We start from the raw sequence: 15,764 nt of genomic DNA on the forward strand, positions 1-15,764 counted from the left end.
CATGACTGATGCTAAAGCAACTTGCAAACTTTGCTTTGCTATACAAGTAATTGCATATCCGTATTTTATAACATTTCATAGTTTGTAAGACATTTTCATATTCAGTTTATTTCACACTTAAGACATGCTGTAAAAGAAAGATATTGATACTACTATTTATAAACTAGGAGGGACACAGTGTTCCTTCAAGGCCACACAGCTAGTTAATGACAGCACTGGAACTGAACAGAGGTCTCTCAGCTTCCAGTCCAGGACCCTTCCAGTATTTGATGTGCATTCTTTGTATTACACTGATGAAAGTTCAAGTCCCCTTCCCCACTGCCATGATGGAAATGACTTCCAAATGAGACCACGGACTAGACACTCTACACACTGCCACAGTGGGCGATCGGCAAATGAAAGCCTAACAGCCGCCTCCCCTTTCCCTGCTATCAATATTGACCTACAAGCATAAGATGAGGGGATGAGGCTGGGGGGTGAGGGCAGAGAAAAATACACAGGGTATCAGAGGACATGGAGCTTGGTTCAAGTTCTTTAGTATGGGTTGCCAGCATGGGTTGAAGATCACACAGTTGAAGTTCAGATCCCATCCCTTAGCATGCATGATCCTTGATCATCTCAACCCAAGGGACCTTCCCTCGTTCTTTTTCATGTACTACCAAAATCCCAGCTACCGACCCTTCTAGTTTCACCAAAATGTGCAAAGCCACTCTGGCACAATATGCATTGTAACATCTTCACACCTTCGCAAATGATGCTCCATTTGCTTGGAACACTTTCCTTAATTTTGAGCCCAGAAGACCCAGACTTAACCTGGCAAGACAAAGCTCAAGTATTACCTCCTCTATGAAGATCACCCTGGCTGGCTTTCCAAGACAGAATTAGGATTTGTTATGTTTTGTTTTACAATTATCTGTTTTTTGCAAAACATTTTAATAACAGGAGGGATGTCATGGAGGGATGCAGGAACTATATTAAGTTTCGGAAGTGGCTTAAGGGCAGGGACAGTGTCTCACTGGGCACAATATTTGCACAAAGTAAATTTTCAGTACATGGTAGTTTCCCAGATGGATGAGTGAATGGATGGATAGATGGATGGCAGAATATATTAAAAATGCCTAAGGCTCAGTGGGGTGCCATACGCTGACAGGTTAGGAAATGGAAGTTTCTGGGTCCTCTGGACCTCGACTCTTATTGCGGGATGGGTGTTCTTGGTCACATAATTAAATCTTCCTGGGTCTCATTCTCTAACTGTAAAACCCACTCTACCCTACTGCCCTCATCTGGGAGCCCAGGGAAGCTGACGGATATAAAACCATATTAATAGCTCCTCGCCCTTGGCTTTCTGTTGAGTTTGGCCAATGGGAGATGGCATCAGGAGATCCAGGGCAGAGGGAGCGTGAGATGGGGATTTTCATTCCACCCAACACAGCTCCTCCCTGCAGGTCCCACAACTGAAAGCCACAGCTCCTCTTCCCGCAGCCCAGAAAGAGAGACCTGTCTCTGTGTCCCAGTGCCTACCTGGTCCCCAAATCCCTCCAAGCCCAGGCATGTGACAGCACCCTTTTGTTACCACTCCCAGATACTTCACTGTCTTCTGTGGATTCCTTCTACCCTGCCCACACCTTTTAAATGGTCTCTTTATTAAGCTGTTCTCAAATTACCCAATTTGAGAGTGCCATCTGTTTCTTGCTGGACCTCAGCTGATGTCCTTTACACCTCTCAGGGCCTTTGAGTAGATTATATGAGATCATTGATATGAAGCCCTTACTGAATACTCCCAGGGTCTCTGCTGCTAATTTATATGGTAAATAACACTAATAATCTTTACTATGTGGATGAATACAAGGCTCAAATAAAATGTTGCATTCTACGTAAAGTGACATAGAACTGTAACTTTCAATAAATATTTTATGGTAAAGCCACATTTGGAAATGAAAAGCGCCCCTTCTGCATGCTCTGGCTCAGAGCAGAGCCAGCCAAGCCTGGCTAATGTGCCCTTGGTGCCCAGGGGAAGCACACAATTGCACGCCAGGGAAAACCAGGCTCAGTTTATGTTTGCTCAGCTCCCGGGGGCAGATGGGATGAATGCTGACAGAAAGAGGACAGCCTGTCAGAGAAAGAAATCCCCTCCCCAGCTGTGTTCCAGAAATAAGCCAATTCTTGACCCGGATTGATTATCTTTCTGTCATTTTCTCTAAACCAGCACCTGTATACGATTTTAACAAGCAGCAATAGTGGCTCGTTCCCCAGAATTAAAGCATGATGTGGAAGTTCCAGTAACGAGTTTGGTTTTGTTTCCACAGGCTGAATTGAAGATCCCTCTTACCTGCCAGGTGCCAAGAACTATGAACAGGCAGTAAGTACCGTGGGATCACTGTGAGCCCCAGTTCCCTTTTCTTGGTGGGGACAGGAGGTGTTTTCTGGAAGATGAACTAAGAAATGATGCCAATGTGGCCGCCCATGGAAAAGGGATTCCCTGAGAGGCCATGGTTGAGACTGTGGGCTTTGGTGTTCAGAAAACTCCTCTTTCCAGTAGCAGCATTTTCTCATGGACAGAGCGTTTGCTGTCACCCAGCATGGATGTGTGGTGGGCAGGGGCAAGATATCCCAGCACCATGATGCTAGAAGGGCACCCAGTCAGTTTCCACCCATGGGTGTGAAGGAATAGGTAAAAGGACAGTGGTTTGTGTGCTTTTTCCCACAGGAGAAAGCCTGGAGTCCAACTTTCTCTTTGTGGACACCCAGAGTAAGTGGTGTGGTCAGTCTGAGAGACCAAAATTTGTGCCTGATAAAAAAAGAAAAATGCCATCCCTGATGTCTATAATATAGTAAAAAAGAAAAAAATAGCAGGACTCAAAAGTTTAAGAAATATTTACAGTGAAAAAAAAAGACCTTGAAATTGGCAAAGTTTGGTGGACCAGTTTTAAAATTAATCTCCTTATCTATTTATTTGCTTTATTTTACCAGTCAGAAAGGTAGTTTTGTTATTCCTTTTTGGTGTGAAAAGCAGAGTGATTGTATTAGAAAGAGCAGGAGTTTCAGAGTCAGGTAGGCCAGACCTACTTTAAATCCCTTGCTCTGTCATTTTACATCTGTATGATACTGGAGAATGATGATATCCTTACCCTCTGGATATGCAAGAAGTTCCTTAACCCTCTGAAAAGCAGAACCTGACTCAGGGAGGAGGACTGCCTGGTTCCTGGGTAGATGTCCTGATCCTAGAGGGAGGCTAGGGGACTGCAATGGCTGTACCTCACAGGTGGACACTGGCTGGAGGGCTCTGGTCCAAGAGACAGAGAGAGTAGCAGGTGCTGTGACAGCCCGGGTATCTCAGCTACCCATGGATGCCCACAGGTGTCCAGGTGGAGTGACCTGACTCACAGCCAAGCCCATGGGATGGGAAGGCTGGAGCTTCTGCTCTTCCTCTTGCCATGAAAAGCACAGCAGGAGCTCCCTGGCACGTAGTCCGCAGATGGGCTCCTCACCCGAGTGAGAATTCAGCTCCTCAAGCATCCCTTCTTCGCCAGGAGTTGTGACCTCCTTTTCCTCCTTGATCCTTACAGCAGGACTGGGTGGCAGGTATTACTAGCTCTTCTTGGAAGAGTAGCTTCTTCATCTAAATGACTTGTCTGAGATGGCTCAGAGCATTGAGACGAAGGTGGAGCTGGAATTCAAGTCTGTCTGACTCCCAGTTCAGTGCTCCTTCCATTATTCCTTTGGCTGTGGGAAACGGAGAAGGCACCAGTAAGGGAGTCAGGGCTAATGTCAATCCAGGTGAGCTGGTTAACCTGTGGTTGCACCACAAAGGGGATGAACTCTCAGACCCAAATTAACATTGGGGATAAACGTGGCAAACGGCAGTTTCATTGTAGGATAGACGAATTGGAGGTTTGTGCTGATGGCATAAACAGCACAGCAGGTGGATTAGTGTCCTGGGCTGCTCTAACAAATTACCACCACCTGCATGGATTAAAACACTGGGAATCTATTTGCTGACAGTTCTGGGAGACAGAAATTCAAAATTAAGGGGTCAGCAGGGCCTTTCTCCCTCCAAAGGCTCAAGGGAAGAATCCTTCCTGGTCTCGTTCAGCTACCAGAGGGTCCTGGCTTTCCTTGCCCGTGGCCGCATCACTCTCCTCTCTGCCTCCATTTCACATGACCTTCTCCTCTCTGGCCATATTTTCTTTTCTTCATCTCACCTCAAATCTCCCTCTGGTTGTCTGATATAAAGAGATTTGTCATTGGATTTAGGGGTCAGCTGGATAGTCAGAAATGATTTCTTATCAAGATCCTTAACTACATCTGCAAAGATGCTTTTCCCAAACAGGGTCACATTCACAAGCAACGGAGATTTGGATGTGGATGTGTTGTAGGGCCACCATTCAGTCCACGGCAGCAGCCTTTATCTTCACACTCACTCCCCTCTTCAGGGGCAATGTGGGATGGCTTTCAAATGTCTGCCAATATTTGCTATGAGCATCTGCTTGGCTTTGTAGCTGAGATTTCCACCCCTTCCATCTCTGCTTCTGTGCCTTTTTTTTTTTTTTTTTTTTAGACGGAGTCTTGCTTTGTCACCAGGCTGGAGTGCAGTGGTATGATCTCAGCTCACTGCAACCTCTGACTCCCTGGTTCAAGTGATTCTCCTACCTCAGCCTCCCAAGTAGCTGGGATTATAGGCATCTACCACCATGCCTGGCTAATTTTTGTATTTTTAGTAGAGACAGGGTTTCACCATGTTAGCCAGGATGGTCTTGATCTCCTGACCTCATGATCCGCCAGCCTCGGCCTCCCAAAGTGCTGGGATTACAGGCGTGAGCCACCACACCCAGCCCTATGTCTTTTAATGATTCCACCCTATGCCAAGGGCCTCTTCTATAAGAGGAGAGGTTCTCACCCGTGGCTTTGTTTTTTAGCCAGGAAGTTGGTCTCTGTTGAAGATGGCTTCTCACCAAGCTTTCCAAAGGGAAACTTTGTGATTTCAGCTTTACAGTCACCTTAGATTTGAAGCTGGCAATGCGTAGACCAGAGGACAGCCAAACCGTCGCCATTTCACAAACGTTAGCTTCCTCCCATTAGGATGAGTCCACGTGGAGCCTACACACTTGACTATCTGACACCTCAACATTAGGAACCTGCCTTGAAGAATAACTCTTCTTCTTTCCTAAAGCTCAGAGCATCCTTTTCCTCCCCTAGTCCCAATCTCTTCTTCACTCTTTCCTCCTGTGCACCCTCAAGCCAGTCAATCTGTATGGGATTGCTGCTGGCCTGCCCCAAAGTAAAAAGTAAATATTAAAATTAGAATGCCCCCACCAGTACGCTTACACATTAAAGAGAAATACATAAGCTGGCACCACACAAATGAAAGGTAAGATGCCCTAGTACACTCCACATTTTATTCTCCACCTTCAGGTTTCCTGTCCAGCGTGTCCTGAGCTGGGAGATGCTGTTAATCTAAGGGCAGAATGCACTGCAGCAGTGTCCGCATCACCGGGGAGCTTGTTAGAAATGCAGAATCTCAGCTCCTACAGCCCAGCCCAGGCATGCTGAGTCGGAATCCATACTTTTGCAAGATCCTTGGTTGATTCCTGGACACATTAAAGCCTGAGAAGTGCTGAACTAGAACAAGAGTTCCCAGCACCGTTTCCTTGCTGGCACACTTAACTTATCCACAGCAGTCGCCAAGGCCTGACTCAGAGAAGGCAGCCACATGTCGGGCTAGGTGTGAGTGTAGTTTGGAAATGTGTGCCCCCCATCACCACACACGCAGAGGTTTTTCTTTTGCTATGCCTTGTGGGGTAGTACTCACTTCCTCTGTCAAAATTATTAACCCAGTCAATTCAAGGTAGTAGATTTTAAACCTGAAGGAGCGTCAGAATCATCAGGGAGGCTTTAAACAAAAACAATTTCAGTGTCCTTCCCCAAAGCAAAGAAACCAGAATAGTTGGACATCATTCCTTTTATTTTTATTTGTTAATGCTCAACTGAATATAATCTACATTCAGTTTTGTGGAATAATGTCTCATAATTCTATAATCCGGAATTTCTTACAATTCTATAACCCGGAATCCTAAGCAGACTTTGTAACTATGACTAATTCCTCACTATCTGCCTTAGTCTTCTCGGGCAGCTATAACAAAATAGCTCAGACTGGGTAACTCAGGAACAACAGAAATTTATTTCTCACAGTTCTGGGAGCTGGGAAGTCCAAGAACATGGGGCCAGCAGATTTAGTGTCTGGTGAGAGTGCTTCCTGATTCATAGACAGCCGTCTGCTTGCTGTGTCTTCACATGGTAAAGAAGGCAAGGAATGTGTCTGGACCTCTTTTATAAGGGTGCTAATCTCATTTCATGGGAGTTTTGCTCTCTTGGCCTAATCAGCCCCCAAAGGCCCCACCTTTTAATACTATTACCTTGGTGATTAGCTTTCAACATATGAATTCAAGGAGTTCACAAACATTTAAATCATAGGAGTATCTCTCACTAAGCACTTTTACAATGAAAACTTAATAAGCATAAATAAATGGATGATATAGAAATATATATTATATATGTACATGTTTATGTGAACCTATGGGTATGTATGCATGTATATGTATGCAGACACACAATACAAGCATATGCACACATATGCTTTTTATATGATTGTATCAGTTCAGTCAAAAGCATTTATTGAGTATACATAAACACATAAATCATATACAAATTTATTTATTGAGTATACATTTCACACACCTCATTTATAAAGATGAATAAGATCTAGTCCCTGCCCTCAAAGAGCATTAGCCATATGTAAAGAGAATTATTTCAGTATTACATAGAGAGTGATGAGAGAAATCCACAAGTATTAAGAAGGGATCCGGATGTCATGATTCTAAATTGCTTCCGAAATTAGCAGGCTATTTTTCATTGACTTTCCCTGCAACAAAACTTGCAGCTTCCCTAGCAATCCATTAAACTGCAGAAAGCCTCATTCCTCGGTGCTATTAGAGAAGAGCAGACAGACCCACTAGCGGCCCCATTACACCGCTGGGGCTAGATAAGGGCATCTTGGGGTTTGATTTCCAGTACCTCTTCGTCATTCTGGACAGGACTGATAAGAACCTTGACGCTGTGGTTCTGAGTGCTTTGGAAGAGACAAAGTCACCTGAGTGATTGCTTCCGGGATCTTTCCAGTAAGCCAGTGCCCTGCACTGGCCACCCAGGCTATTTTGGGAATTTGGGTGAAAGTCACTCTTGCACATCCCAGATTGGGGATAGATAAGAGAGCAAGGGTCTCCAGAGTGTCCACTTTGAAATAAAGCTTAAACAGTTATTAAGCTTGTTTTGTTCATTGGTGAAATTGTCCCCAGTATTGATGGAAATTTTAGAAAATATACAAAAGTACAAAGAAGAAAATGAAAATTACCAATTATCCTAACACCCAGCACTAACTTGCTACAGTTGTCTTCGTTTATTTTTCTATATCTATGTGTAATATCTAAAAATTTTAGAAAATCTGCTTTTAAAACTCATTGTTTTAAGTCATTCATTTAATAACAATGTTTCCTTTTCTGAACACTGTCTTACATGATTAAATTTTCTTTAAAATCATGGTGTTTTGAGCTATGACTTAAATAAGGTTTCTCACCCCCTTCTCCACAATTTCAAAGTCAAAGGCTTTGAAATACTGAAAGGTTTTTGTAGTTAATTTAACAGCAAAACCTGACATACAACGAGGTAATGTATGTTCTTCATTAATCCCAATTAATCCAACCATCACATGCTTCACTACAGAAATATTAGCGTGTTTAATAACCAGAGGTTGTTCCAGTCTTTACTGAGAATATTACATAGTGTACAGCACATGCACTGTGTTACTTTCCTAAAATCCACGATATTCTGAATTCCTGGCCCCTGCAGATTTAGATCAAGCATGGCGAACCTGTATTTTATTTGGCAGTTTATTTTATCTTGCCCTTGGTGTTGGACGTTTAAGTTGCTACCTATAGAGTTTTATGAGGCAGTTTAATCACCAAGATTAAACTTAACACTATATACTCTAGGAGTATTAGAGCAGACAGTGTTGTGATGCTCCCCGGCAGACAACACTGTGTATGCTGCATATATTATGTAACTCTACCCCAATCGTCTAATATTATGTAGGATCACAAGTTCATATTATCCAGTAATAACCTGGTGCTTCTTTTCTTGCATGGGGAATATGTATTTCCTATTTGCTTGTTTTGGAAAGAGTTTTGATGGTAAACAAAACGATAAAATAGAGATAGATATTTAGAGGTGGAGAGAGTCATAGAGGTATAGAATTCTACCTTCCACACATGGTTATAATTTCCTTAGCAATAGCTCTGTAAGACAGAATTGAGAATCTTCTCAAACACTCTTCTGGATAAAGAGCTGATTACCTTCTGAGCCTATGACTTAGGAAACAGCAAGAAAATTCCTCTTTGTATTGACATCAACAAAGCCACCTTCAAGTCAATGTTAATCATTGACATTTTGCATTTTCCTAAGCAAAAATGGTGATATTTCTCTGCAATACTTTTCTCACTTGAATGCAGTGTCTAGTTATAAGAATGAAAGAGTAAAAAGGATACAAAAATTGTTTACCCTCCCTAACACGCCAGGCACTGTGCTAGTCATTCTCCATGAGGATCTCTGTCATACTTTCTGATGGCTCAGCACTAAAACAGCATTCCATATTGCCACATAGGAACAAGTTTCCCAAATTCAGATTCAGCAGTAAAACCGACATATTTCTGACTCCAAAATCCATGATCTTATGTCATAAGACATAGTGATTAAGAACATCATGCTTGTGTATTTCTCATCACAGATACATCACCTGAGTGAATGACTGTTTTGCCCATTAGAGGCATATTTTCTCTTTGAAATCTTGCACAATAAAATGTATTCGATTCCTAGGTGGGGATGTGTATCAGCTCCTCTTGAGAGGGCTCAATGTCTGGCACACAGGAGCTGCTCAATAGATGATATTTCTGTCTGTGTGTATGAATGATAAAACTCCATGTAAACTCCAGATCATTATTTTCCTTCATGACATGTGTGAACAACCCCAGATTTTGACCTCCAGGGGCACCTTCATTTTGATTTGCTGGAATAAATAAGTGTAAATCCCACTGAATCTAGAGAAAATGAGAACCAGCAATTTTGGCACCCTGAGATCAGAGTCCTACACCCAGCTGTGTAGTCAGTATGGCTGCCCTCCTAGTTACCCAGAAGTAATTATGAACCAACTCTCAGGCCAACTGGGTCTGTCCTCTGATGCTATCAAAGTCATATAGGTAGGATTCAGCTTCATGGTTGGCTGGTAATTAAAAAGCTGCAAGCTGTGAGGGAACATAGCTGAGTTCCAGAGATAGAGTTTGCCAGAGGTTGCAGATATGGCCAGTGATACTTTTGCAGGAGCAGCAGGTGTGGTTGGCTTTGAGACTCAATAAAGATGGTCGGTGATGAGGGAATAGAGGATGTCAAGACAGTCTTCTCTCTCTCTCTTACTGGCAAGATTACCAGCTGCTGATAGAACTAGTTGACTTAACTAGCTTATCACCACTTGGGAAACTTCCAGCTGAACAAAGTTTCCTGCTGACTGTCCACAAGGTTAGAGTTTTCATCATTATGGTCTTTGAAAATGTCATAAAGAATAATAAAGGCTCTGATGTATTTAATGCATGAGTTTGTTATCATGTAAGTAATGTATATTCTTTGTAGAACATTTAAGATACAAAAATATATACATAAAGAGAAACTACCACTAATTGAACCATTGAAAAATGGTAAACAGTATTGGATATTTCCTTTTAGGCTTTCCAAAAAAACTATCCATTCTATTTTGTTTTTAACTTGATGTATCATATGTATAATTTTTCCCAATGTTATCAGAGTCATTTTATAGCTATGCAATCTTTCAATCCCTTAGGAATCCCATATTGTATGTTCTTCCACTGCAGGAAAACAACACAACTCATGAACTAATTTGACAAATTCAATTAACATAATTATGCCCAAATACTAAAAGGCTGCCTTTTATTACATGGAAATAAGGAAAAACAATCATCCTAGGAAATATTGTGAGCTAAACCAGTGTTTGGAGAACCTGATCCATGATGATAGTTTGTAACAGAATAGTATTTGATTATAAAAACTTACAGAGAAATCAGTAATAAGGTCCAGCATTTATGGTTGCTATTTTAGCCATGAAATCCAAACCACTGGTCATTTGCATGTCTATAACTTACATTGGCCCAACATTCCCCTGCAGATGAGACATAAGAAGGGAGAAAACTTGACTTCAGGAAAATTTTGTTAAGTTTAAGTACACCTGATGGTAAAATTATAAAACGATTGCCAAAAGTTTTGAATTAATATGATTTGGGGCCAATATCAGGAAGTCCTAGAAAATGTATCCATTGGAAAGGAAAAAAAAAGTAATTCCTGGAGATCTAGATGTGTAAAATTTCAGAATTCCTGGTAAAGAGAGATCAGGTCACAAATAAGAGGAAAGGAGTACTTACCATAAGCCAGATATCAGTTGCCTCCAGCTTGGTTCTTCATTCTTGACTTCCATTCTTCTCTATATTTGTTATGGGGGTGGGGAGGATTTTTTCTGAGAGAGGTTAGAAAGGATTCTGTTGAGGTAATCCGTGAAAGGAGATGATAAAGTCAAATATTTATCTGTCTCCCATACTGGGGAGAACAAATACTTCAATAGAAGTATAGCTCTGCAATAATCCAACAGAAATATTGGTTGGCCATGTGCCAAAGGAGCTGTGACATTTTAGGAACTTAGCCTCCTTGAGTCTCACTTTCTTTATTAAATGAACTAGTAATAGTAACTATCTCAAAGGGTTGTTGAGAAAGTTAAGTGACTTAATGTATACAACATGTGTAGCACCGTGTCTGGCACATAGGGAGCATGCCATAGGCACTGTAGCCAATTGAATCAGGTTGGTGCAAAAGTAATCACACTTTTAGCAATTACTGTTTTTTGTGTTTCGTTTTCTTTTATTTGAGACAGAGTTTCGCTCTTGTTGCCCAGGCTGGAGTGCAGTAGCACCATCTCAGCTCATTGCAACCTCCACCTCCCGGGTTCAAGCAAGTCTCCTGCCTCAGCCTCCTGAGTAGCTGGGATTACAGATGCCTACCACCATGCCCAGCTCATTTTTTGTATTTTTTGTAGAGACAGGGTTTCACCATGTTGGCTGGGTTGGTCTCAAACTCCTGACCTCAGGTAATCCACCCGCCTCACCTCCCAAATGGGCAATTACTTTTAATAGCAAAAACTGTGATTACATTTACACCAACCTAATACCTTCCAAAGATGGCTACAACAATGTATCCCACCCCACATACTTTTCTGCAGTGTATCCTGACACTTCCCATTCAAGGGTGAATCTATTTCTCCACCTCCCTTAACTTGCATGGGCCTACAGCAGTTTTGACCAACAGAATGTGACAGAAGGGACACTGTGTCTGGTCCGTGCATAGTCTTTAAGTGTCTGGCCAGCTCTACTTCCTGCCTTTAGAAGCCACCTTCCACCAAAGTCATATGCTATGACCGCTCTACTGTGAAGACACCCAAGCCTTGCAGAGAAGCCCTGGGGAGACATCCTGTGGAGAGATAGGGAGGCTGGGGGCACTAGGCACCCGCATTGAGAACCAAGGATCCAGTCTGGGCATTCAGCTCAGTTCAGTCCTGAAATAACCATCTGAATGAAACAGCACCAGAGACCCCTAGAGGAAACCACCCAGCTGAGAACCAGGAGAGATAAAAACAAATCTTCGTTTTAAGCTACTGTTTTGGAGTGGTGTGTTAGGCAGCAAAAGATGACTGGAACAGATATTGTCGGCTGGTTATATCATCATCATAATCATTGCTTCATGCAAGGGGCTTTGCTGTTAGATATTCAGGATACAACTTAAAAATTCATATGACCCAATATTCCACCATGAAGAACATTCATTGTGAGAATAATAATAAATCAGCAAGTGATAGTGGGTGAGCAGGATGCTAATAAGAGGTCCTCTGTTCTGAGTGTGTGCAAAGTGCTAAGAGGACACAGAAGAGTGAGTGGTTATTCTACTTGGAGCAAATACTGGGAAGGGGTGAGGTGGCATTAGAGGAGACATCCTCACAGAGGCAGTGACGTGAGCTGACCTTGAGGAACAATGGGATGTTACCAAGCAGCAAATGGAGAAGACAGTGGGGATAGATTTTCTCAAGTAATTACAGCAGCTGGAGAACTTCTACCCAGATTTAATGTAAAGAATAACATTAAGACTGATAACTTGACTTCAGTTGCTCAAAAGCTGATTCTAAGTAATTGGAGAGATAATTTGACTACTTAGGGTAGATGGTGGAATTTGATTTTTCATATCTCTCGATTGGCGGGGAAAAGAAGAAACTGCAGTGCAAAATCAGAAGGAGAATAAAGGCCTGAATCTGGCTGACAATTTTTAAAATCCTGTGTTGGCGGGCTGGATTCTGCTGCCCTGAAATGCCTCCTTTTGGGTAGGCTGCAATTAGAGGCATTTGTGCTGCCATTTGTTCCCATTGTTGTTTGTTTGAACAAAAATTCTGTGAATAACGAAAATTCTACATCCAGTTCATCTTCCGTAGATTTTTCTAAGAACTCTATCTGCAAAGATCTGAGGAGTTTTAAGATGAAGAAACATGAAGTATTTCTCTACCACCTTTGTCAAGGTTTCATTTGCTCTTTTAATTTTTTCAATTGCTTTAAATATTGATTAGATACAAAGGAATAGTTATAAAATATGCATAAGGCATAAAGAACAATAAAACATATTAGATATGTGTGCATTCTCAGTTTTTATAAATTACCATTAATTCTGATGTTTTCATTCCTCCTTTCATGTTCACAACTCCTCATCCCTAACAAGCAAAAACTATCCTGAAGTGTGGGTTAATCATTCACTTGCTTTTATCTTTAGTTTATATCATTATAAATACTTTGGTTTTGCTGGGTTTTGTTACAGATTTTATCTGGCACCCAGACTGCCTAGTTTTGACAACTGGTTCTACCAGTTATGAGCTATGAGATCTTGAGAAAATTAAGAAGTCTCAGTACCTGTTTTGTCATCTGCAAAATTAAAATAATAATAGTGTGTACTTTGTAGTATTCTTGTGAGAATTAAATGAGCTAATTTGTGTAAGACATTTAAAACAGTGTCTGGAACATAATGTGAGCTATGTAAATCTTAGTTCTGATTGTTCTATAGTCTGTTTTATGACTGCCCCAATGTACATTCCAAAGATAATCCATGCTATTGTGGATAGCCATATTTATTTCCATTTTATGGACATATAATATTTTTATGTGCATATAATACCATTTATTTATACACTCTCCAGTCAATAGACACTTGAGTTGTTTCCTAAATATTGCTTCTACAAGTGCTGTTAAGAATAATCCAGTTTACGTGTCCTAAAGCATAGATTCAGGAGTATCCGTACAGAAGGTATATTCCTAGGATTGAAATTTCTGAGGCTCAGAGTATACACACTTCTGATTTTACTAGGCGATGTCACAGTTACCAAAGCAGCCAGGTCATTTTATGCTTTCTACCCACAAGTGTGCCTACGTGACCCAGTTTCTTCATGACTTTGGACAAAGTCATGCCAGTCCTTCCATACCGGCAGTTTTAATTTTTACCAAACCAATGGGTGATTTTAATCTGTATTTTTTGACTATAGTGTAGCTTTAATCTGTATTTTGTTGATTATGGTGTAGCTAAGCATCCTTTCAGATATTTATTAGCCATTAAGCTTTTCTCGTCTGCACACAGTACTTGTCAAATCTTTTGCCAGGCAAAAGATTTTTTTTCTTTTTTTGGTCAGGCATTTGTCGTTTTCATATTGATTTGTATGCATTATTTATTTATTCTGTACACTTTTCTCAGTTTGTGACTTGAGTTGTTATTCTCTTTTGATATTTCCTTTTGATGACCATAATTTCAGGTCAATGAGTCGTAGCGAACTTTTCCTTATGATTCATTCATTTTGTGTATTGTTTAAAGAAACTTAACATGAGATCATAGCTTCCTACGTTGAATTCCAAACATCATAAAATCTGCCTTTCACTTTTAAATCTTTAATCAGCCTGCAGTTGATTAATTTGTGTATAGTGTGGAGGAGTTTGGGGATCTTTTCTTTCTTTCTTTCTTTTTTGCATGGATAAACAATTTACTTGGCACTATATATTAAAAATGCTATCGGCTGGGTGCAGTGGCTCATGCCTGTAATCCCAGCACTTTGGGAGGCCGAAGCGGACAGATTATGAGGTCAGGAGATCGAGATCATCCTGGCTAACACGGTGAAACCCCATCTCTACTAAAAATACAAAAAACCAGCTGGGCGTGGTGGCGGGTGCCTGTAGTCCAAGCTACTCGGGAGGCTGAGGCAGGAGAATGGCGTGAACCCGGGAGGCTGAGTTTGCAGTGGGCCGAGATCGCGCCACTGACTCCAGCCTGGGCGTCAGGGCAAGACTCCGTCTCAAAAAAGAAAAAATGCTATCTATCCCTCCTTCACTCATCTGCAATGCCAGCTCTGTCATAAACCAAGTTTTATTAGACAGGTAGATCTTTTCTAGGTTTTCTTTGCCATGATTAATGTATCAGCCCTGTGTCAATGCACATGTCCTAATTAGTATAACTTTGTTGTAGCTCATATCTTGGAATTTATATTCCCCAGCTAGCACTTCAGCAGGACATTGGCTCTTGAATGTCTGCTCTTTCATGTAAATATAGGATACACACACACACACACTCTCTTGCTCTCTCTCTCTGTCTGTCTTTGGGGGTTTTAGGCTGGAATTACTTTGAAATCTACAGATAACTTAGAAGATAAATGACATCTTTATGACGGGTTCTCTAGTTCATGAACATGTTATACATCTCTAGAGAGGTCAAGAGACAGAGAGAACTTCTTCAGCATAATTCCACAATGCTTCATAATTTTCTTTCCAAAAGACTAGACCTTAACATCTTTTTGAGAAATCCTTTTTTTTAAGACGGTGTCTTGCTGTGTCACCCAGGCTGGAGTGCAGTGGTGCGATCTCGGCTCACTGCAAGCTCCGCCTCCCGGATTCACGCCATTCTCCTGCCTCAGCCTCCCTAGTAGCTGGGACTACAGGCGCCGCCACCGCGCCCCGCTAATTTTTTATATTTTCAGTAGAGACGGATTTCACTTGTGTTAGCCAGGATGATCTCCATCTCCTGACCTCGTGATCCGCCCGCCTCGGCCTCCCAAAGTGCTGGGATTACAGGCGTGAGCCACCGCGCTTGGCTGAGAAATCATTTTTAGACATTTTACTCATTTTAATGATATTGTAAATGCTAAGATATCAACATTTCATATTTTCGTATCTGTTGCTAGTGTATATTTTTGATGTGATGCAGACAGCAGGCTTCTTAAAAGTTTTATCAATTCGAATAATCTGTTTATTCTTTTATGTTTGTTATATAGATAATTATATCATCCATAAATAATTAAATTTTATTTCTTCCTCTCCATTTCCTTTACATTTTTTTCTTTCTTGCCTGACTACACTGGTTAGGCTAGATTAAAGTGGTGATAGCAGGTACCTGTGTTCTAAATCTTGAGGTAAATGCTCTAATGTTTCACCACAAAATACAAAGCTTGTTTTCAGGTTTAGGTAGGCTTTGAATATCAGGTTAAAGACTCTAGGTTGCCAAGAGACTTATATATATATATATATATATAT

The 15,764-nt window shown here is 41.3% G+C and overlaps 1 protein-coding gene across 1 annotated transcript in view; it reads left to right on the top strand.

The window, feature by feature from the left end:
- The window catches only part of CLNK (cytokine dependent hematopoietic cell linker), a 194,558-nt gene that overhangs the window by 12,853 nt on the left and 165,941 nt on the right, over positions 1 to 15,764 (top strand). The window contains exon 2 of the mRNA XM_003258488.4: positions 2,307 to 2,359. Coding sequence (XP_003258536.2) covers positions 2,349 to 2,359 — 11 coding nt within the window. The 5' untranslated portion in view covers positions 2,307 to 2,348. The remainder of the gene's footprint in view (positions 1 to 2,306; positions 2,360 to 15,764) is intronic.

The sequence above is a fragment of the Nomascus leucogenys genome, chromosome 20 (genome assembly GCF_006542625.1).
Source record: "Nomascus leucogenys isolate Asia chromosome 20, Asia_NLE_v1, whole genome shotgun sequence".
NCBI classification, from domain to species: domain Eukaryota; kingdom Metazoa; phylum Chordata; class Mammalia; order Primates; family Hylobatidae; genus Nomascus; species Nomascus leucogenys.